Source organism: Poecilia reticulata, chromosome 11, assembly GCF_904066995.2.
Source record: "Poecilia reticulata chromosome 11, P_reticulata-male-v2, whole genome shotgun sequence".
Taxonomy (NCBI): Eukaryota; Metazoa; Chordata; class Actinopteri; order Cyprinodontiformes; family Poeciliidae; genus Poecilia; species Poecilia reticulata.
The window spans coordinates 3,975,142-3,997,388 of record NC_088840.1 but is presented as its reverse complement, the minus strand read 5'-3'; the positions used below and the strand labels follow the sequence as shown (position 1 = coordinate 3,997,388).

Here is a 22,247-nt window from a genome sequence, read left to right as displayed (position 1 = left end):
ATGAAGGCACTGAGGATTGTAACTCTGTCTTTTTTTTCAGGACCACCACTGTTACGACATTACAATCCTGTCTGATCAGTAACCTCTGCAAGGATATTATGTTCCAACAGATGTCCAGCTTGCTGTTGATCTGGCAGCCCTGGGCGTGCTGTCGCTCCTCCTCCAGCTGTTTGGGGCTGCTGAAGAGGGCCGCCTCCTGGTCCAGCTGGGGCAGACTCTCAAAGTCAAATTTGTCGACCTGGATGGCCATCCTGTAAGAGTGGGTTTGAGAAAAAACTCACTGATTTAACTTCCAACTAGCTGATGAACATTTGCTCTGGATTACATATTAAAATAACACAGTTCTGCTATTTTCACCTTTGACAACATTGTAGTGCTAAAGGTTAATTATTTGGGGTAATGTCCATTAATAACTTGAAGACAATACATCAAAAATCTTCCTCTATTTCTTCTTCCTGTGGCATGAAACTCAAACTTTTAGTTACAATAAAATAAAGCAAAAATCATTGTTGTTTAATGTCACCAGTCAAGTGGTGTCAGCACTTGACTGGTGACATTATTACTGTATGTGGATTGGGATGAACAGTATAAAACCTACATTAGTTTTTGTTATCACCATTTTGTATTTTTCTAGATATTTTGTTCCATGACACTCAATAATACCCTGACAACTTATTGTTGTGTGCACAGTATACAAGTGACCCCAAGTAGTGAAAGAATTATTAGGTAAATTAGCCATAACATGGCTTACAACCTCTTCATGTTGGAGCCACTTTAAGCATTCAGCATACTGAGGTGAGTGAATCTTGATCAGTGGAGACAGAGTACCTGTTCAGTGTAGCATGAGATTAAGTATTGTATTAACGGGTCGTTGCTGCAGCATTAGCATAGCCATTGTCATGGGATATCCCTATGATGGATCTTCAATTTGGGAATTTTATATCAAGGACTGTTTTCATGACCAAAAAAATGCCATAACATTGGCAGCAATGGAAGGCAACGTTGCAGTGTTGATTGCTTAAAGCACCATATCTGCATACGCCATCAAAATGGGAGGCAAATGGACAAAGGTAAGAGTGGGTAATGAATTTACTGGGGAATATGAGTCTCTAGAGCCATACCAATTACTGTTGGCACAGTGATTACCTGCATGGCCCTTTATTGACCTGAACAAAAGGAATCCCAATCAACATTACCAACGCTAGGCTCTCAATACAACACAGCTAATAAACTGATTGAAACGTTGGATGACTTGTGTCTCAATAAACCAGATAGAATACTGACCAATATATTTTAGTAAAAATGTTGCTGCATTGTCATTTACTTTCTCTGCTGACTTCAGCTGGTTACATAACTGAGCACAACATTTCACCAGTCCCACTGGTTCCTCAACACGCAACTGGAGCAACTTTACCTCAGTGTTTTCAAGGTAAATAAAACACACACACACACACACACCCACACACAAAGTGTGTTTACTGCAGTCCAAAATAATGCAGAATATACACCAGTTTGCATTAATATAAATATCGATTGGATTAAAATTACAGTCTGTAGTCAACCCAAACGTGATTTTGAAAACCAATGAAAAAAAGGAATCGGAAAAAGTTAATTAAAACAACTGGAGTTAAACAATCCACTAATGCAGTGTATGAAGAAAAATGATACGAAAGGCATATTTAGTTTTGCAGGTTTTCTAACTGGAAAACCAGCGTCGTTACTGTCCATTCTTCCCCGTTTGATGACAACCAGATCCAGCTGCCTTGTGTGCCGAGACGAGTCATAAATTATTCATCTACTCTGAACAAACAGCTCCAGGTTGGAGTCTGCTAAACTGCTGGTGTTGCTAAGTTATATATTAACAGAAGGCAGACTGTTCTCTGCTTGTTATTTGCCTGAGGTTACATCAACTCTTACTACACTGTGGTTTCACCTGAGTTATGCGCATCAGAATGACCCACAATATCACTTCTTATTGCTCCACAACATGCAGGGTCTTCATTCAAGGATGTTATTAATTGAACGTACTGGTTTGGGAATTAACTTGGCAAGGAAAATGATCAACTGAGATAATTAGACTGCTTACGACTGGAAGGTCATCAAATGGTTACTTTATGTGCAGGTGGATGACTCATTTATTGCAACATGACGTTGGGTGTCCTAAAAGGCTCTTATGAATAAAATCTGTTATCATTATCACTCAGTCATTAGTAACAAGATTACAGGGTTGTTGCACATTTTCATGTCAAAATACAGTTCCATCGTCTAATTTCCAGAGTTATGGGTAAAAATTGACAAATTAAAACAAAGAAAGGAGAGAAAAAAACAAGCAAAAGAAGGATAGAAGAAAAAGAAGTGAACGAAAAAAGGAAGGAAAAAAGGAAGGAAGGAAAGAACGATGGATGGATGGATGGATGGATGGATGGATGGATGGATGGATGGATGGATGGATGGATGGATGGATGGATGGATGGATGGATGGATGGATGGATGGATGGATGGATGGATGGATGGATGGATGGATGGATGGATGGATGGATGGATGGATGGATGGATGGATGGATGGATGGATGGATTATAATATCCTGTCTAATGGACTGGATAACTGGACTTTGGCAATCAAATAGAATAGAATAGAATAGAATAGAATAGAATAGAATAGAATAGAATAGAAATGTCCTTTATTGTCCCACAGTGGGGAAATTCGGGGCGTTTTGTTATCGCTGTGACTTTTGCCACTCAGCCGAACCCCCACAGGACTGACTGTAACCTCAGCAGGGCAGCATGTGAACACCAAGTTCTTCTTCTGCCTCCCATTTCCCCAGATATCCAGCTGCTGAGAGCTTATTGAAAGCAAAACCAATCTATAGGGATTACAACCCGCAGCCTCACAACATAAAGCCATCGTCAGAATCTCTTATTTTGCCACATGCAGTCAGGTGGAAAGATTGGACACTCTGCCTCAGCCTGTGTTTTTCTAGTATATTTGGACACAAATATAGCCAATACCAGCTTTTTACAATACAGAAAAAATGGAGTAATGTACATAAGTAATAGAAACTGAGAAATTTCTATAAAATATAAAAAAAAATTATGCAACTTCTAATGAGGAGTAAATTAGGACACACCCACATTTATTCTGGAATGGCTGAAATTACATTTCACATCAGGTGAACGGTAGATTGTTACATCTGCCATGTTTAAACCAGATGTTTGGTTTAGTGTGCTGCTGACTACTGAACCGAGAGTGAAGTGATTCTTCTCTTTTTGCAGACTGATGTCAGACTGGTTGAAGGCAACAAGCAGCAGCTAATTGAAGTTATGACAGCCAATAGGAGAGACTAGCTCCTAGCCAGAATACCTGTCATTGCTGATAACATAATTATCTGGAAGTGAAACAGTAACTTCTGGTGATTTTCCAGAATTAGATCACTATGGAGCTAAAGTAGAACATTAAAATTTGTGTCAGAGAAAAAAACTTTGAAACTGAAAAATTATTTTGAAACTGACAAAAAGTCCAAAGCTACTTTCCAGATTCAATGTGTTTTTTTCCCCAACTTAAAATCTTTTTTTTCCGTTTCTGTTTTTCTTTTTTATTCAGCTTCAGTTTTTGTTTCCTCTTAAAAAAACTTTATGGTCTCTATTTAGCTCCATAGATTGCCTTCATTTCCACTTTTACACGATTAAAAGAACATGACACTATGTATATTTTCTTTAAAATACTTAATGCAGTGTCTTAACTGTCCTAGCTACATGACAGAAGCTACTTAGCCAGTATATTCTGTGTTTTAATCTGTCAGACGAGTACAAATGGACAGAATCACCCAACATGGAGCTCAGGATGTTCCTTACAGATGTTATGATGACTGATGGGGCCAAAGCTCAAACACCAAGAGGAACTACAGAAACTGTGATTTTTCTTTAAATAAGAAGAAAGAAAGAGTACAGAGTACAGGATACTCTGTATCCTCCATTAAGCTATAAATAACCTGACCAGGCATCTCCACAAAAAGCCAACTATAATAAAGGATTTCCAAAAATGGAACGTTTGGCTGAAGCCAGAGATCCAGAGATTAATGAACTAAATCACAGCTTTTGCAGTGAGGAATTCCCCAAGGACTTATTTGATACACTGGGTTGTTTTTGGTGCGTCTTCACGACACTACATAATCATAAACAACAAATACAACTGTGCTGGCGTTCAAAATAAAGTACTTATTTATTTAGGCTCAATGGTTAACTTTGGTCAACTTGTTTTTAAGTGTATCAAAGTAATAAATCTGACACTGTCAAGTAAGCCTGTTGCAATGAGCAATTAATCATCTGTCCCCATGATAAATTAAAATGAGTTTGATAATTACATTCTGATGACTGATAGTCTTTGAAGGACAAAATTGTTTAGAGATTTCATAATCCATTCGGTTTATGGTTTGGCTGTTATTCATTTTTTTATTGTTTTTGCTGTGTTTTATTTTGGATATTTAAAATGTCCATTTCCTATGTGTTCTTTACAAGATTAAACTATTGTTTTTGTGAGCACAAATTTCTACAATTATTGTATTATCAATATATTACTAAATCAAAAATGACAATGTTAATGTTATTTATTGCAATACTTTTTTTTATCCAGGAAAAGTTTCATTGAGACAGGAGGCCTATGTGTTCTGTCATTATTAGCCAATTATTATTTTACTCAAAAATGGTCTCAGAAACGACAAATATATTATTCTTCACAATAATTTCTGGGGCAATTTGTTATCGTGATACATTCTTTTCACGATACCTTCTTCAGCAAAGGCATCACACCGCTTGATCCCACCTGTCGCATTTATGCTTCTGCAAATCTTAAATGAAATTACACGAGAAGGAATAGAAGGAAAAAAAATCTCTGGATAAATCCAGACACGCGTACATCAAAGTGATGAGGAGGAGGAAAGGCAATGCAATTAGCATTTCACAGCCTTTACAACAAAGCCACTGCACAAATTAAATAACAATTAAGACTTCAAAACATGCAGCAGACAAAAAAAAAGAAAAAAAAAGGGAAAGCTTCTGCTTCTTGCTTTCCCCTCTACTTAATACATCCGCCTTTGAAGATTAGTGGCACAAGGCTTATGTCACTGACTGAAGTCCCGTCTTCAAATGGGCGCTGCGTTTCATTCAGTCATCTTCAAAAGCCCGCATTACACACTGGGCCTAAAAATACCGTGTTGCAACAATGCAAATCAGCCTGTGGATGCAGCGTGGCGAGCCGTAAAGTCGCTCGTCTTCACAGAAGTGATTACTAAAAGGCAGACGATCGCGTTCAAATTTACACTTTAAATGACAGGAGTAGAGAAGGCAGGACCAACAATACAGAGTCACTGTGCTAATATGTGAAACTTTTTTGTTCTCAAGTAATGCTATGTTAAGGTGTTACGGTTTCCACCCAAGTTTCCATTTCTACTTTGACTTTGTTTCTGCAAAGTACACAGCAAAAAGCCCGGTGTTCATTTAACTCTGAAGAGTGTGGACTATATAAACACTAGGAAAAAGTGTTAATATCAACACTGTGGGAGTTAAATCAACACTGGGAATTATGTTGTTAACCCCCACAGAGTTGATATTAACACTTTTTCAGTGTTTATATAGTCCACATTCTTCAGAGTTAAATTAACACTGAGGTTTTTGCTGTGTACAATGTAAAGAAAAAAACTATCATAAATACGACATAACACCTGTCATGAGGATGAAGGGGTCTTTATGAATGTTTATGACTGTCATGAGTGTCATTTGGTAACTTATGACACTTTTAATGCAAAGTTGCTTTGAAAGTTGGATTAAAATGTCATTATTTACCAAATAATGCACAGTTGGCATTTTTAATGCAACTTTTAGATCACCTTTGCATTAAAGGTGTTATTTACCAAATGACACTTCATGACAGCAGATATTCATAAAGACTCCTTCATCTTAACAGGTGTTATGTCATGTTTATGACAGTGTCATGTCAGCCTTATGCACACCCCGTCAAATAAAGTGTTACCCATCTTTTTAAAACCTGAGATAATATGAGTTGCAACAACTTATATTTTCAAGTATTTTTGAACTCAATTAAATTAAGATGATCTCCTTCAGTGCGTTCAACCTGAAAATGTTAATGAGTGAACGAAGAATGCAAGAACTTTAAGGACCATTGAAGATAAAAATATTAAAAAGTTGGCCTAAAAAAAAATTGGGGTAAAAACATAAATGCTAAAAAAATAGCTGCCATTTTATATTGAAATGGAAATAAGTGTTTACAAGTTTACACAATCCAAATATATATGTTTTTTGTGTTCAGTTTTTCATGATCAGATTTATTTTCCTGCCTCTACCTGCCTCAGAGTTCCTGATGACTCACAATGGATCGGCCTCTCAGCGCTGGCAGAGGCAGAGCAGAGGTGGACTGCTGCTGGAAGCCTGATGAGACACACAGCGTTGGGCTCATCCCTGTTCTGTGTGTGATGTTATGTTGGCTTTTGTCAAGAACACTGAAAAAAAAAAAAAAAAAAACTCCCTCCAAATATTTTGGTCCAGTTTCTAATAGTTCACTATTAGTTAGTTCACTATAAATAAGACAAAACTAACTTAAAAGTAACTTTTCAACAAGATATAGAAGCTTCTTTTAAATCAATAATCATTGATGTGGATGAAAAAGTTTTAGTTTCACCATTTCACTTCTAACAAGATATTTTTTCCATGTTATAAGTGAAATAATCTGCCGGTAGAACTAATAATTTTTCATTAATATTAAGGAATTATTGACTTAAAAGACGATCTTGCTGAAAAGTGACTTGTAAGTTAGTTTGGTCTGATTTCAAGTTTATGAAGATATTTGCATTAGAAGCTGGACCAAAAAAAAAAAAACTTTATACGATTTGGTGTTTTTTGCAGTTTAAGGACATTTAAAAAACAACAACTTTATTTTAGTAAAGCAGAAATAAATGCTGCACTGTATTTTGACCGCAGAACAACCCGTCTTTTATTGATGTACAAACAGCAAAATGTGTTTCTTCTGCTAATTTTAGAGGAAATTTCTACCATTTTCATTCAGTCTATACTTAGAAACAGCAACTAAGTTTCTATGAGCTGTTAAATTGAGTAACTATCCAAACTAAAATGATTTTAGTGAAAATCATTTCTCAAGTAGAAATTTTTCTTATCCAAACACGTTGAAAGGCAACACAATACCATGTGGCCAAAATGTCATCCTGACCGCAGGATGTGACTTCTGACACCGTCGGCGTTTAATTACCACCGTTCTGCACTGAGCTGAGGCAGTAAAGCCACTTTCAGCGGCGGCCTGGGATGAGCGGCTCGCTGCAGAGACGACCCTGTCCTAATTAAATGCTGCGTCGCCTCAGACCAAAAGCACATGATAATCACATTAAAGCATATGGGGTCGCTTTCATCGGATCACCGCAGAGCCATGAGTCGTTAGAAAAACTCATCTGTGCTTCAGAGACACCTCAGAGGAGAGCAGACAGAGAAATCTGATTACAGACGGCGACGTCAGGGACAGGAATCAAAATCAAAATAAATACAAAAAAACGTGAGGATGTTCTTTTTATTTTTTCTGGTTTGCTTCCAGTCTCCAGCTACTGCTGCAGTGTTACACACAGACAAAAGATGTTTGTTCCTCCTTTTTAGGAAAACGATTTGTCGTTTTTATTCATGGCGTGCAAGATTTCTCTCATGAACCCGAACTGCACGCTGCAAATTATTTTCCTCTCAGATCCTGGCAGCGGGGAAGAAACAGCGAGTGGAGATTGTAGCATAAATGTGTGCTGGCGTGTGTGTGTGTGTGTGTGTGTTTTTAAAGGCAGGCTATTTTTAGCTCACGTGCAGGAGCTTAAGGGTGGAGATCTACGGCGCTCTGCACAGAGCCAGGCGAGAGGAGGTGGCTATTTTTAGACTGCGGCTGACTCGCAGCAGTAACCCTTTGTTTGCTGCAGCTCCAGCTGCAGCAGCGGCGAAAACGCTGCCGTCCGTTAATGTTGGCTTTGGTAATGTTGAGCTTCTGTAAGAGTGGAGCCTTTTGGGTGATTATGAAACAACACCAAAAAACAAAAGAAAAAAAGTTCTACATTATTACCAGGGATTGTCATGGTGAGCTATTTTTATCTCACATTTGCTTAAATCTGGAATTTAGCCTCCTGTTTGTCGCAAATTCAGCAGCCAATATCAATAAGAAGAATCGAAAGAGTGAGATTGCAACTAAACAGTGAGGTTTTGCTTTAAATCCATCAGAGCAGGAGAAAATGGATTTCAGTTCTCTTACTTTGAGACCTTAACTAACCCCTCCATAGTGAGGAGACGGGGCTGAGACGCCCCCTAGGGATCGTATTATTTCTAGACAAAACGTGAGAAGAGGAAGGACAAATCCTTCCTACAAGAAGAAGCAGAGAGGAGGAGAAAGTGGAAGATAAGGGAAGTTTAACTGGGGGTGGAGGAGAGGTGTGTGTGTGTGTGTGTGTGTGTGTGTGTGTGTGTGTGTGTGTGTGTGTGTGTGTGTGTGTGTGTGTGTGTGTGTGTGTGTGTGCGTGTGCGTGTGTGTGTGTGTGTGAGGGGGTTCAGCAGCAACAGATGTAATGTACACCTCAGCATCCAGCTACAGTTTTTAGCTTTCATTTTGCTTGACAGGCTGAGACGCTTCCAGTTGCTACAATTACATAACATCCCCACAACGCTGAGAGCCGACGATGGGATGTCTTACTGCTGGTTATAACGTGCTTTGCTGGCATGAAAAAAAAAAAAAAGTACTACGAGGGGGTGTGGAGAGGTGGGAGGAGGGGGGAGTCACCATGGCAACAAGCTTTGTTTGAAAATGAGGCGTATGTGTGTCCTTGTGAATATTTGATTCAGCAGAGCCGAACGACTGATTGTCTCGGGTCGACCAGCATGGTGATGGAGACTGTGGATGGTGCTGGGTGGGGGTCATATGTCATATGTAATCCCACCCCTGACAAAAACCTTACATTCCCATATAAGACTCATTTAAGCCCTGAGGAACACAGCTGTGGTGATGACTCAGAGAGGGGCGTGTGTGTGTGTGAGTGTGTGTGGTTTTGGGGGGAAGGAGACAAGAGGGAGCACCACATGGGAATTCAGAGAAAACTGCTGATGATGATTGTAAGGAGAGTGTAGGCATCAATAAATTATTTCCTATAGTGAATTTTATACGCAAGAGAAAAGAAAAGGCAAGTAAAAAAAAAAAAAAAAATCCATTGTAAGAAGAAAATTGGAAGCTAAAGCTCTGCTGATGTTCACCTTTATTGGTTCACTTGTTATTCAGATTTCTATTTATTTTAAGACACAAATATTTATTTAACAGCATCAGAAATGAATCTTCCACCCTGTCAAAAATACATGAGAATATTCCATATTTCCATGCATAAAATGTTGGTTTCTTTAAATAATAACCAGTATAAGTACTTTGTATATTTGAGTAAAAGCCTTACAAAAGTGAGCTACTATGATTGTGACTGCAAAATAATTGAAATAATACATAATCTGTTTTCTTTTACCTGTTACATCAAACTGGAATTATTATGATTGGAATTCAACCGATAATTCCTCAGCTGACATGCTAAGGATTGTACAGTACATGGAAAGAGTTCCAGTTACATGAGTTGTGATTTTTGACACTGATCTGTGAATCAAAGTCCCAAGACTACAAAGAGCATAAAGCTAATCGACCCAGCGAGAGGAAGAGAGGAGAGGCAGGCTGTCACAGCCTGACTTCAGCACAAGAAATGTCATTTTCCAGAAGATTTGATCTGACTGACATATGAAAGTCATTCTGTGTCCAAAAGTCTCCACTTAGAATGGAAAGACATGTTAGGTTAAAATGACTGATTTCAATATTCTGCACTGTTAAAATAAGCTGTAACATTACTAACTAACACTTTTTTGAAAAGTTGTGGATTTTATTTGAGCCACCATAATCTTAGGTTCTTCAGTGGTGGTAAAACTCTCTTGGTGTGTGGTTTACAGTCTTATTGGAGGTTTGTGAAGGTGCCTTAAGCCCAAAATTAGTAAAAACAACATTGCTGGGCCTCCATTCGAGTCACTGAATAATACCTGGCTCAGAGTCAAGAGCCAGATGGAGAATGACCGTTCAAAAAGGGGCGTGGTCTGTGAATCTTAGCCAATTACTCAGTCTGATTAATTCAGAGATATAATCAGGGTGGGACAGTCATCAGAAGCTGGGCGTGTCTTCCCTAATAAACCAGCTAAATAGATTTTCCTACAGATTCTGATCAGAGTAAGACGACGAAACAATACTAAATAATGAGCCACTAAACATCACAATCACCTGGAATGCTTCGAGGATTTCTCTACAATATGATTCGTGAGTCAGGTTCTGACATTCCTGGGTGTCAGCTTTCCAGGATGGAGACTTGTCAAGAAGCATCAGCAGCTTCTGTGTCTTCTGTTCTATTTAAACAATGGAGTAGGCAGTATAGTCAGTAAAAGTAAAGATTTCCTTTTTCCAAAGCCTGTATTTTATGCGGTAACTCTTTATTTGAAGGGGGGTGAATAAGACTGTCATGACACTGTCATAAACATGACATAACACCTCTCATGAACATGAATAAGCCTTCATGAATATTTATGACATAAAGTGTCATTCGGTAAATTATGACACTTTTAATACAAAGCTGACATTATTCAAAATGTCTTTGTTATGGCAACTTGACATTAACCAAGAAATCATTACTGTTTAAACTTTATCTTTAATAACATAAAGTTACCTTATTTTTAAAGTGCAATCAATAATACTTTTAGAACAAATTTATATCAGTAACGATTTCAGTCTTATTCACCCCCCACTTCAAATAAAGTGTTACCTTTTATTTCTCCATGCTTTGATCTTGAAAACACTGAAACCAAATTTCTGACTCCTATAAAATGAACTAGAGCTTTCAGCATTCCATTATAGCATTTTAATAATGTTCTACGTTTTTGTTTTAAATATTTGACCAAGTACAGTAATCCTGTCCATGTCATTCAGTGGACTGTGCCTTTCTTGAAACCATATATACCTGCTCACCTCAAGCCCAGTCTCTGCGGTCAGATTTGTGCAGGTATTTGTTTTTGGAAATGAAGATAAAAAGTGTAGTCCTGTACCGTTCCCTCACTATTGTAAGAAACCACATGCTTGTTCCTCTATCAAGTCTTCCTGGGTCCACCGGCCTGCAAACTCTCCATTTGCAGGCCGGTGGACAAACTTCATCGGGTTTTTTTTAGTTCAAAGTCAGAAGGATCAGTTATGCGAGTCATTGTCGTTGTGAATAATGTTTCTAGTTTCCATGTGAAATGTTTGCACTGGCAGCACAAGAGAGGAGGAGGGAGAGTTCGCCGCGGTTCTGGAGGAGCTCCTGTGTTGTTGTAGGGTGGCCTTTTTAATGAGTGCGACAGCCTGTAGTAGAGCTGCTTTCCTGAGTCGTGCTGTGCCAAAAAAAATAAATAAATAAATAAAAAAATACAAGCGCACCTGGCTGCAGTTGTTTCTGCTCACTGGGAAATGTCCTGATGGATAGATAGAGACCATCAGGAGCGGCCGCCTAATGAGTCCCTTTGCGCATAAAGTCACCCTTGGAAAAAAGGCTGAACTCTGGCATTTCAGATAACTACACAGAGAAAGTCAGAGACTGAAACCTCCTTATTTCTGTAAGTTCAGTTGTTACACAGCTGATGACTGCTCCATGATGGAGAAATGATATGATGGCCGTTTAAAAGGAAAATACTGCAAAGACGACATCAGCTGCAATAAATCCACATTTTTCTCACTCCTCTCAAGAAGATTGGACATTAATTTGTCAATGAGACATGCTGAATGTTACAGTGGCAGGCAATATGTAAAAATATGTTTATATAAGGCGGCGTGTGTTTTTAATGACTTATTGAGTGAACAAACTTATTCATATGTGATTTTAATTGTGCTTCTTGTTTAAACGGAAACTCCGCAAAGTCATATTTATTCGACAGTATGGGAATATTGTCAAAGTTTTGATTTGTAATGGAAACACAACAAATGTCATGTCTGAAGGGTCGCCTTCCACCTTCCAATATATTATTTTCCCATCTAGAAATATGATTTATTTTTTTTTATCAAAAAGTGACTGTTGCTGTTAGTACTGTTCTTAAAAACAACTGTGTCTTATAACTGTCAGTTTATTAAAGTCATGATGCCACTTGTCCCCTCATTTATCTCTGGAACATCTGTTCCGCATGAGCAGCTGCTTCCCAGCAGCTTCAATTTGTTCGTTGGCAGGTTACACAAAGAGGCTGAAGGAAAATGTGATCAAACTTTGTCTTTTTATGCAAACCGAGTTTTTAAGCTTCTTTAATCTGCTGAAATAGCAAAGATTACCACAAATAAGACTTTAAATCACAAGGGAAGCACAACCAGCTGTTCCGCCTGTTAAATCAGTCACTTTAAGTGTGAAGACAGACAACAACATGAAGAATGACCGCTTTTTTATGTTTATCAGTTAGCATCATTAACCAGTCAAGGAAAAAAGTATTGTTGAGAACAAAATAACCAACAATAGTTAGAGAAGTCAGACTTTATGAACAATTTTCCTTTTTTATATAGTTGTTTCTCTTAAAATGGGCATAAAAGAAAACTTTCAAGCAGATCAAATCACAGCGATACACAAATAACAGATCAAGGATAAGTCATTATTTTTCAAAGCCTAAAATTTATGAAACGTGCACAAACTCATTGATTTTTTGAAGCAGGTATATTAATTTCAAAAAATATTTTTGACATGAAGAAAAGCCTTGGAGTTATGTAACTAAAACAGAGAAACAAATGGTTTACAATAACAGTTTAACTACTGTGTTGCTGTAGACAGAGAAACCCTTACAAGTACAACAAGGACTTATTATGTTTTAGAAAAGCGAGATTTTCAGCCTCGTCCACTCAATAGCTGCGTTTCCATTACAAATGTGCACAAAACTTTGACAATTTTCCACTAATGTGGAAAAAACACAATTTCGCAACTGCAGTGTTTCTATTGCACAAGAAAGACGACTAAATTCACACGTGAATAAATTTGTTCACATGATGTCATTAAAAAACAGGCAATGCCATCATCCTCCTACCACTTCCTGTCGTCTTCTTTGTTTTTTCTGTCAGTGGTAGCATCCGGTTGTTGATCATGTGACTAGTGTGTTGTGAAGAAAGTGTTTCCGTTGCAGTTTTGTGAAATATACACATTTGGACACGGCTGAAAAAACACCTTATCCAAAGTACATGTGCAGCATTATCACTCATTTGGCTTCAGGTTCAGTTGCCTTTTCTTTGTTGTTTTTTTTCTTTCCTTTTTTCTCTAATTTGGTCTTGAAAATAAATATATCTATAAGCTACAAGTAAGGGAAAAGTTGTACAAATAACATTTAAGATATGACATTTAAGATAGTAAAAATACTTCAATGACAAAACATATTACATTTAATCTAATATTTTGCAGGGTATTGCTGCAAGAGGGGGAAACCCCCCCCCAAAAAAACAGGCAAGCATTGTCTACTGTGTCCTGCTCTGTTCAAAGGAAAGATGGAAGAAAGCAGCTCGGACACTGTGGTCGTGTCGCAGTGGTCTTTAGGAACACTGTCGCTCTCCTGAACATCAAAGTGGTCATTTGCGCTGTCAGGTGCCATTAAAGGCCATCATGAGGAGGATAAGGACCTTGTAAAAATAGGAGGAGATGAAAGAGGAGCTCCTTCACTCACTCACCTGCAAGCTGCTTTTACAGCAACACTACAAAAACTCAACAAACTAAACTTACTTCTGGAGGACAACCAGTGAGAGACGGAGGTATTCACCAAATGCTCCAAATCATGTAAATGCAGAGGCAGATTAAAACAGCTTTCTGGGTTGAGCGGACTAAAGAGAAATATTTTACCCTTCTCCACACATGAAAGCTTTTCATTTTACATTCTGTTGGTGTAGCGCAAGAAAAAAAAAAAAAAACTCAGCAAAGACAATTAAAAAATATTTGTCGCAGGCAGAAAAAGCGAATGACTGACAGAGTCATTTCTGCATCTGTCAGATTGAAACGTTGGTTTCACTAGTCCTGGATGAAGACTTCAAAAAAATAACATCTCACACTTGACATATCATTCATCACAGAAGAAGAAGAAGAAAATAGGAAATGACAGGACGGCTTGATGTCGACAGGGGGGCGTTTAAAGAGACAGTAGCGTTAGTTCGGGTGCGCTCCGAGATTTGAGTGCAGTCGGAACCAGGGGTGCCGGCGCTGAGTGGGCATCAGAGTCGGTGGCACTGCATTCTGCTGTAACTGGACTGTGGATGCCGATACTGGATGTGTGGGCTGGATAATAGAAACCGTCGCAAACAGAACTTTGAGGAAGTTTCCATGTTCCTCGAAAGTTTAACAGTTTGTCACATTACAGACGCAGGTATCAGAGTCGGTGTGTTTTATTGGTGTTTTTATGTTGGAACTAACACAAAGCAATGCAGTTGTTTCAAAGCTGCAGTATGTAACTTTTAAAGTGTTTTTTTTATTGTTGTTTGATTTTTTTAGGGGCGACTGTGGCTGTGTGTGTGTAGAGTAGTCGTCTTGCGATCGGAAGGTTGTAGGTTCGATTACAGCTTCCTCCTGCCACGTCGATGTGCCCCTGGGCAAGGCACTTAACCCCAAATTGCCTACCGATCTGCGTATCGGTGTATAAATGTGTGAGTGTTTGTGAGTGCGAATGGGTGAATGTGACTCTTGTGCAGGAGTGGGCAATCCTGGTCCTCGAGGGCCGATGTCCTGCAACTCTTAGATGTCTCCCTGGTAGAACACACCTGGATCCAACAGCTGAATCACCTCCTACGTGCAGTCAGGTTCTCCAGAGTCCTGCTAACGACCTCATTATTTGACTCAGGTGTGTTGAAGTTGAGACACATCTAAAGGTTGCAGGAGACCGACCCTCGAGGCCTGGAGTTGCCCACCCCTGCTCTAGTGTGAAGCGCTGTGAGTGGTCAAAATGACTGGAAAGGCGCTATATACTGTAAGTTCAGTCCATTTGCCATTTCCTTTTTTTTTCTCAGCCATTTTAATTTCGCTCAAATTCTGGTTTTGACATCTCGGTCCCAAAACTCCACTGAGAGTTTCAAACTTTAACAGACTTCATCTGCCTCACCAACTCTGCACCTCGGACTACAGTGAAAATCAAACAGGACATGGACTAAAATAATTTCTCAGCCACTTGAGGGGGAGGAAAAGAAAATTTCTCAGTGCTTTGGCACAAAATGTGCCCACAGAGCTCTTCTATCTCCATCACACACACAGAGTAACAAAGGTTAACACTGAAGGCAATGTGGGGCTCAGCAATCCAAATGATATTTGGTTGAGGATCACTCTACCACTGAGCTAAAGAACAAAATGTCATGGAGTTTTACAGCAAAAAAAAAAAACAAAACTGGACATTTTGCAAAAAAATTACAAACCGACTCAGTTGTTTTTCAAAGCAGAAAAGTCATTTTAAAACACACTTTTGACACAAAAAGCCTCTATAAAGTAAAATGCATCATCATACTATGGATAATGACAGAATATTTAACAATATGCAACTTAAAAATGACAGCTATCTGGGAAACTGAGCCCTGTCTAACAGGAATATGTAATATTATGTGGTCAGTTTTTGGTACCAAAGAAAATAAATAGTGAATTATCTTAATTTCCTGTGCTAGAAGTGTGGGCGAGGAAAACAGTTTAAGGTGGAAACACCTTCTGCCCCAGAGTTATGAAGTATTTGGAAAAAATTCAAAACTAAAAGAGAAGGACACAATGGATATGTGACGACTAAAAAAGATGGGTATAAGCTGTAAGGCCTTTACAGGCCTTACAGCTTATACATACAGTACCTGAGAATACATTTTCTCAGGTACTGTATGTATCGTCATCGTCATTCTTCAATCTTGACTGCATTCAGAGCCATCTTGACCTGTTTCTTTTGCCTTTTTGTTGTCCTTTTCAAACATGTCTTGACTTCTAACATTAACATGATTATTATAATCCTGAGGTTCAGACCAGAACCCAACTAAGAGAAAACAAGGGAATGATATATGATCCCAACATATACAAACATGCAAAAATGGTTCTTCTTTTCCACCTTCCTCGTGTGCTTGTGAAGGAGAAAACACTAATTGAAAGTGAAGATTAGATTCAATCTGGCATTTGAGACAATGTTTTACTAGCGACGTGGTTCTTGGAATCTGATTTTATGTATTTTTTCTTATTTAACCTTCACCTTACCAGGAATCCCTTTGCTTATGATAAAATCAGTTTTCTATCGAGACCTGGCCAAGAAGAACATCAGTAATGTATACAAAACAAAATGTAGTACTGCAAGTACCGACTTAATTTTGGGGACTTTGCTTTGCTTTAGCAAAGGTCACAAGAGCAGAGCATGAAGTTCACAGGCAGCGATGTGCTAAAACGCAAAGCACTTCAAGATATTGTATCTAGACAACAGAGATGAATTGGAGTTGTGTTATAACTGGACTAACTAACCTGTTCTCTAAGCTCCTGGATTGGATAGGAACATGATTGTTGTGACCTAAATTAATTGGACCTGTTGGTTTTAATGTAAAATGTTCTCTGGTCACTTTTTGTTGTGTTTTAGCTTAAATACATGACCTAAATTAAGCCAAATATCTCTTAAAAATGATTTTTAAAAGCAGAAAAACGACCTGTCCAGCTGACAACAAAACGTATGACTAGATCAGTTTTCATAAATGATGTTACTTACTTTTGATCACAAATCTAAAAGAACCAGGACAGAGGTGCATAACATATGCTGCGCTCATATTTACTTCAGCTTTCGATGGTACTTGAGTAAAGTAGTTCAATGTGTTTCACAGGGGGAACAGTGGGTGGTAAATGGAAACCCAGCGGGAGACCTTAGAATCAAAATCTGTTCTGAAACCCCACTGGAAAAAGTGTTAAAAGAAATTTAAAAACAGTATAACTGTGATTGTCTTTGGCAGACATCTACTAACTACCTGGTTTGGTTCATTTTGTAATAAATACTGAGAAGAAAATCTAAATTTACATACTGAAGAAGGTTAGATGGAGAATTTCCAACACTTTAACATCCAATCAATGAGAAGTGAATCCAGGATGGTAAAATCCAATAATTCATAATATCAGAAAATCATTTATCATCAGAGATAGTGAAAGGAGTTTAAGACGTAGAATTGAGTCACACTGAAGCCACAAAATAAAGACTTGAGATTACCTGTTCTTAGCTGGAGCTTTAAAAACATCACCAATGTCTCACCAACTCAACACTGTATTAAATGAATCCATCGGGAAAACAAATCCTGATGGATTTGCCTCGATGCACCTAGAAAGTGTATTTCATGATATTATGCAACCAGTTTGATGGATACATTTATATAATATTCACTCCATGTATTTTATGCACATACTTTGTAATACCACCTGTTACTTCCCTCTGTTATGTGTTTATTATAAGTGCATTTTTCATGTTGGTAATCTATAGGACCAATATTTACAAAAAAAAGATTGCAGGTTGATTTAAAATAAAAAAAGCACGTTATAGTTAATAATAACTTTAAAAATTAATGTTAATGATGTCTGTATTAATAATTCATATTTTAAAAACAATTAAAAGCATAATTGTAATGATGCTACCCCACACCTCCTCGGAATACAGCTAGGTCTTTAAAAAGTGTTTGGATTAATTAACCACATAGAACAGCACTAACGTGTCAACAATTTTTTTATTTTTTTAACATAAAACAGTTCCAAGCAGAACCTATGTTTCCCGTGTTTCTGGTAGGCTTGTAAGCCTGACGCACAGGTGACATCCGCAACAACGAAGATGGACAACAAACTGCTTCTCTTTGCCCACTGGCGATTCGTTTTTGCTTCAAAAACAATCTGATTGGACGCTGGAATGACAATTGTGTTCAAGTTATGCTACATTATTAGCACAACTAGCTTAGCCTATCAGTGAAGTTATTCAAGCCTAAAATTACAGGGCTAACCATGATGTCTCCAACGCTAACGTAAGCGTCCACAGTCCATATTTCTAAAGACGTTCCATGAACCACCAGGGCTTCCTGAAACAATGGAAAGCAGGACAAATAGAATAACAGTTTACTCCAATCTGATGGTTGAATAACCTAAATAAAAACTATAAATATCTTTATTGTTGAGCTATGTTTTAAGTCAATAATTTAGCAGCAGAAAGTTCTTTTGTTCCTTATTTTGTCGATATATGGTGCGAATAATTAAATACAGACCCTGCAATGAATTCCATCACTGAGTATATCAAATAATTTTGTAATCAGAACAATTCTTGGAAAAATTAATACAGCAGACAATCATTTTTGGATGGATCATACCAAATTCAAATTCAAATCCAAAACTACTTTATTGATCACAAAGGGAAACTAAATAAATCAAATAACTCGTTGGATGCAGGCAATTTGTCCATCAGTATTACGTCTTCCCTATTTTCTGTCGGTTACATTTTCAGGGCATCATAATTTGGCACTTGCAGCTTATGGGAATTTATATGTACCGACAAGCTTTTAAATTACTTGCAGCAAAATTACAGGTTGGTAGGCGGTGCCTAATAAACTCATAACTGCTGCGCAGAATGAAATAAAGAACAGTTCTGAATACAATCTGTTCAAGAGACTTATTAACTGGACCCGTTTTAGACGATTACTGTAATAAATCGCTGGCAAGCTTGTTGATCTCAGCAACTAATTTCTGTTCAGAAAAAGGTTATTTTAGGAGAGCTGAGTGATGAGCTGCTTGGCTCCGTCTGAAAAGATGCCTTTCCACCCCCTAATTCCCCTCAAATAATACCCGCCCGCCCCTGTGGAGAAACGCCTGTGAGTCACCACCGGTGCACCTCCGCTCGTGGCCAACGATCCATCGCAGAGACAGTGCTGACTGGAATCATAATTTGCCATTTCCAGTGCGATGATAAGCTGAGCGAGAGGGAAGGGTAGGAGGGATTACAGAAACAATAAAAGACTGAGATGATGCAGGCATGTCCCTGGCAAATGAAATAGGAGGGGCTAATAGCTGATTAACTACTAATAATTCAAAGATTAGAATATTTCCAGACAAGCATCCATCCGCATTGTTGCCCTCCCAGAAAAGCTCCAATAAGAGTGAAAAACAAGCTAATGAAGTTGTTTTACAGGAAGCGAACACTTTTTAACAAGGAGCGGCAAAATGCTGTTGGAGCTTTTACAACCTGGCATCAGAGTCGAATGGAACCACAATGACGTTCACAGGATCGTATTCATTTTGTCAATCACTTGCGTTCCTAAATTCAAGTGTTTTGTGAGTCTGTCTCTTTAAAGGCCCGATTTACTGAGAGACAAACTTTGACCATGTCAGATTGTTTAAGTCAGGTGGAATTTAAGGGAGCCGTTTCTGAACTCAGCCTTCTGCAGCATAACATCTAAGACAGAAACTTAGAAGACACAAACATCTAAGTAGTGTCATCTACTGAGAGATGAGAATATCATCTCTCAGTAGATGAGAGCGTCCTGTCCAGAGGAGGTGGTGGGGTTTTCCTTTGTCACAATAAAACAAAACCCAGAAACGTCATTATCTATTTTTACCCGTCATTTGTTAAATGGGCAGTATTATGTATTTTCCAGCCACATAGTGCCATTTTATAGCAAAATAAAATAACTGTCACCTTCAGTTGTTGTAAAAAAATGCCATATATATCAAATAGGACCTAAACAAAATTACTTTTAAATTTAACGCCTTGGAATTGGGCCTTTGTCTTTTTAAAAACTCCTGCTCTTTCTGAAACTCTGTCTTCAGGAAGTCATCACAACATGGCTCCTCTTTTAACCCTTTAACAACGTTTTTACCAGCATTGCTCTGAGCAGTAGCTCCTATAATGAGCTCAGCAGATGCTCAGTTCCACCAGGTGTTTGCTAATTTCTGCTGGCTAGTCTGAAGGAGCTGAGTGGAGAAGTTGAGAAAGGGGTGATGTGTGAGGCAGAAGTTCTTAGGAGGAGCTAGGTCCAAACTGGCGTTTGGCAAAACTGAATGGTTGCCATGGAGATCAAAGGATTTCTCACCCAAGCATGAAGGCAAAACTTCAGGTATGTTGTTGATGAGGGAATAACTTAATACCATAATGTAAAGTTCAAAAAAGTTGATTTTATATAACACTGCCCCTTTAAAATTAAAATAATCACATTTTAATAGCAGATAATCCACAACGCCTCATCACACATCAAGCATATCACACATCAAGCATATGTAACTTTTTCTCTGCAGTGACAAAATCTACAATGAAATTAAACACTTAAATTATAAAAATGGACGTAAACTGTGAAACCGTTTGTGTGTAATGAAAATGTCTCAGGGTTCATACTGAGGCTGAATCCAAACTCTGGAGTCTGAAATGAGGGAACTTCTCTCAAACTGAAGCGATTAGAAGTCAGCAAGACTCTCTGAGTGAGAGAGGATTTGCTCCAAAGACTGCTGTCCATTATCAAACAGTCCATAACTCTTCAACGCGCTGTCAGCTCCAGAGAGCGAGACGCATGTAGTACAGAGTTCAGGTCAGAGATGATACTCAAATGGGAAATTTTTTATTATTATTGATGGATTTGGTTACCTAAGCGATGTATTCTGTGTGTAAAGTTGAAAATGTCTGTGCGGTCTGCAGCAAGTAGTCAAATCTGTGAAATGCAGTCTGTCAAAATGACTGATGGTCTTCAGCTTTTCCTATTACAGTTAAACCCCCCCCAAAAACAGCCAAAGATGAAAATATTCGGTTAACGTGACCACTGGCTGCTCTGCTCGCATTCCAGCCTGGAGCGCCTTTCTCCAGCCAACCTGTAGCTGACAGCCCTCCCCACCATGCTGGAGGTTTGGAAATGCTTTTCAGGTTTCGTGCACAAAACCACCACTGGATAGGGAAAGCTTGCTGCTTTGCCAAAAACCACCTCAAGCTAGCGCAAGAAACGTTTTTGCAAAATCGAATCCGCTTTTTCAAATTTTGCCATTTTAATCAGCGATTTCTAATGTGATGCTTCAAAATTTACATACAAAACCTTGATGGAAACAAGTTGTCATGTAGACAAATGTTTTTATGTTTATGTATGTATTTTAAAATTTGTGGCTGTAATGTGACAAAATGTCATTAATTTAGTAAGGCAATGTAGCTATGATTCTATCTCCACTAGGGATGTATGATAGTATCGGCCGTTATTAACCGTATAGTTTAATATCGGACATCGCCCATTCTGTCAAAGTAATTCACCGATATAAAAGGCAAACCAGTGACAGTGATGCCTACAGCAAAGCACAATGTCAAATTTGCACTGTTTGAGTGTTGTCATTGTCTTAGAGAACAGATGTCATGAATAAATTTGATGTTAAACTTAATGCAATTTGAAAGTGTTACATAATTTTCAGCCTCCTTTTTAGCATAGCATTAGCATTTGGTAGCAGGCTATACTGACAAAAATAATGCAGTATTTTAACTCCACAGTAGACAAAGTCATATTGTTTCAGTAAGTAGGAAAACAATATCGGTATTGGTATTGGTTATCAGCCAAATTAGTTTCTGGACATTGACCAAAAATCCACTATTGTGCATCCCTAATCTCCACACAATTTATATTTAAAAAAATGAAATAAACTGAATCAAAACCAATGGATAATATTTAATGAAGGTTTTCAAAAACAAAGGGACTTCAAACTGTATAAAATAGCTTGACATAAATGATACTGAGTGAAAAAGGGTAGGTGGTGCTGTTCTGTTTCTGGTAAAGTTGAAAAATGTATTGTTATCAAATAAATTTTTATATCAAAAAGCGAGATTTTAGAGAGAACTGCCAGAAAAGAAAAAAAAACAACACACTTGAATTCAGTCTTTACTGGAAAAAAGCGGCATGACAGTTAAAGGTCTGCAATAAGGAGGTTCTTGAACCAATATTAACTCTGCCTGACAGCCGGAAGACATTCTATTACATCTTCAATCAATCGTCACTAAAACATAACACTTAGGATGTACCGACCAGTTCTGAGAAAGAGACCAACTACTTCTGGAATGAAGGTATTGAAAGTGAAGAGGGCGGAATAGATGGACAACATGAGGGCAGTCCACAAGTGTAACCAGTCTAAATGGATTCCAGGAATGTTCTCAGAAATACTGGCAGTCAAAAAGCAATCATCTGT

The 22,247-nt window shown here is 38.2% G+C and overlaps 1 protein-coding gene across 2 annotated transcripts in view; it reads right to left on the bottom strand.

The window, feature by feature from the left end:
* The window catches only part of trappc9 (trafficking protein particle complex subunit 9), a 212,070-nt gene that overhangs the window by 70,156 nt on the left and 119,667 nt on the right, over positions 1–22,247 (bottom strand). For both annotated transcript variants that reach the window (XM_008421345.3, XM_008421346.3), the window contains one exon: positions 98–251. In XM_008421345.3, the coding sequence (XP_008419567.1) occupies positions 98–251 (154 nt within the window). The remainder of the gene's footprint in view (positions 1–97; positions 252–22,247) is intronic.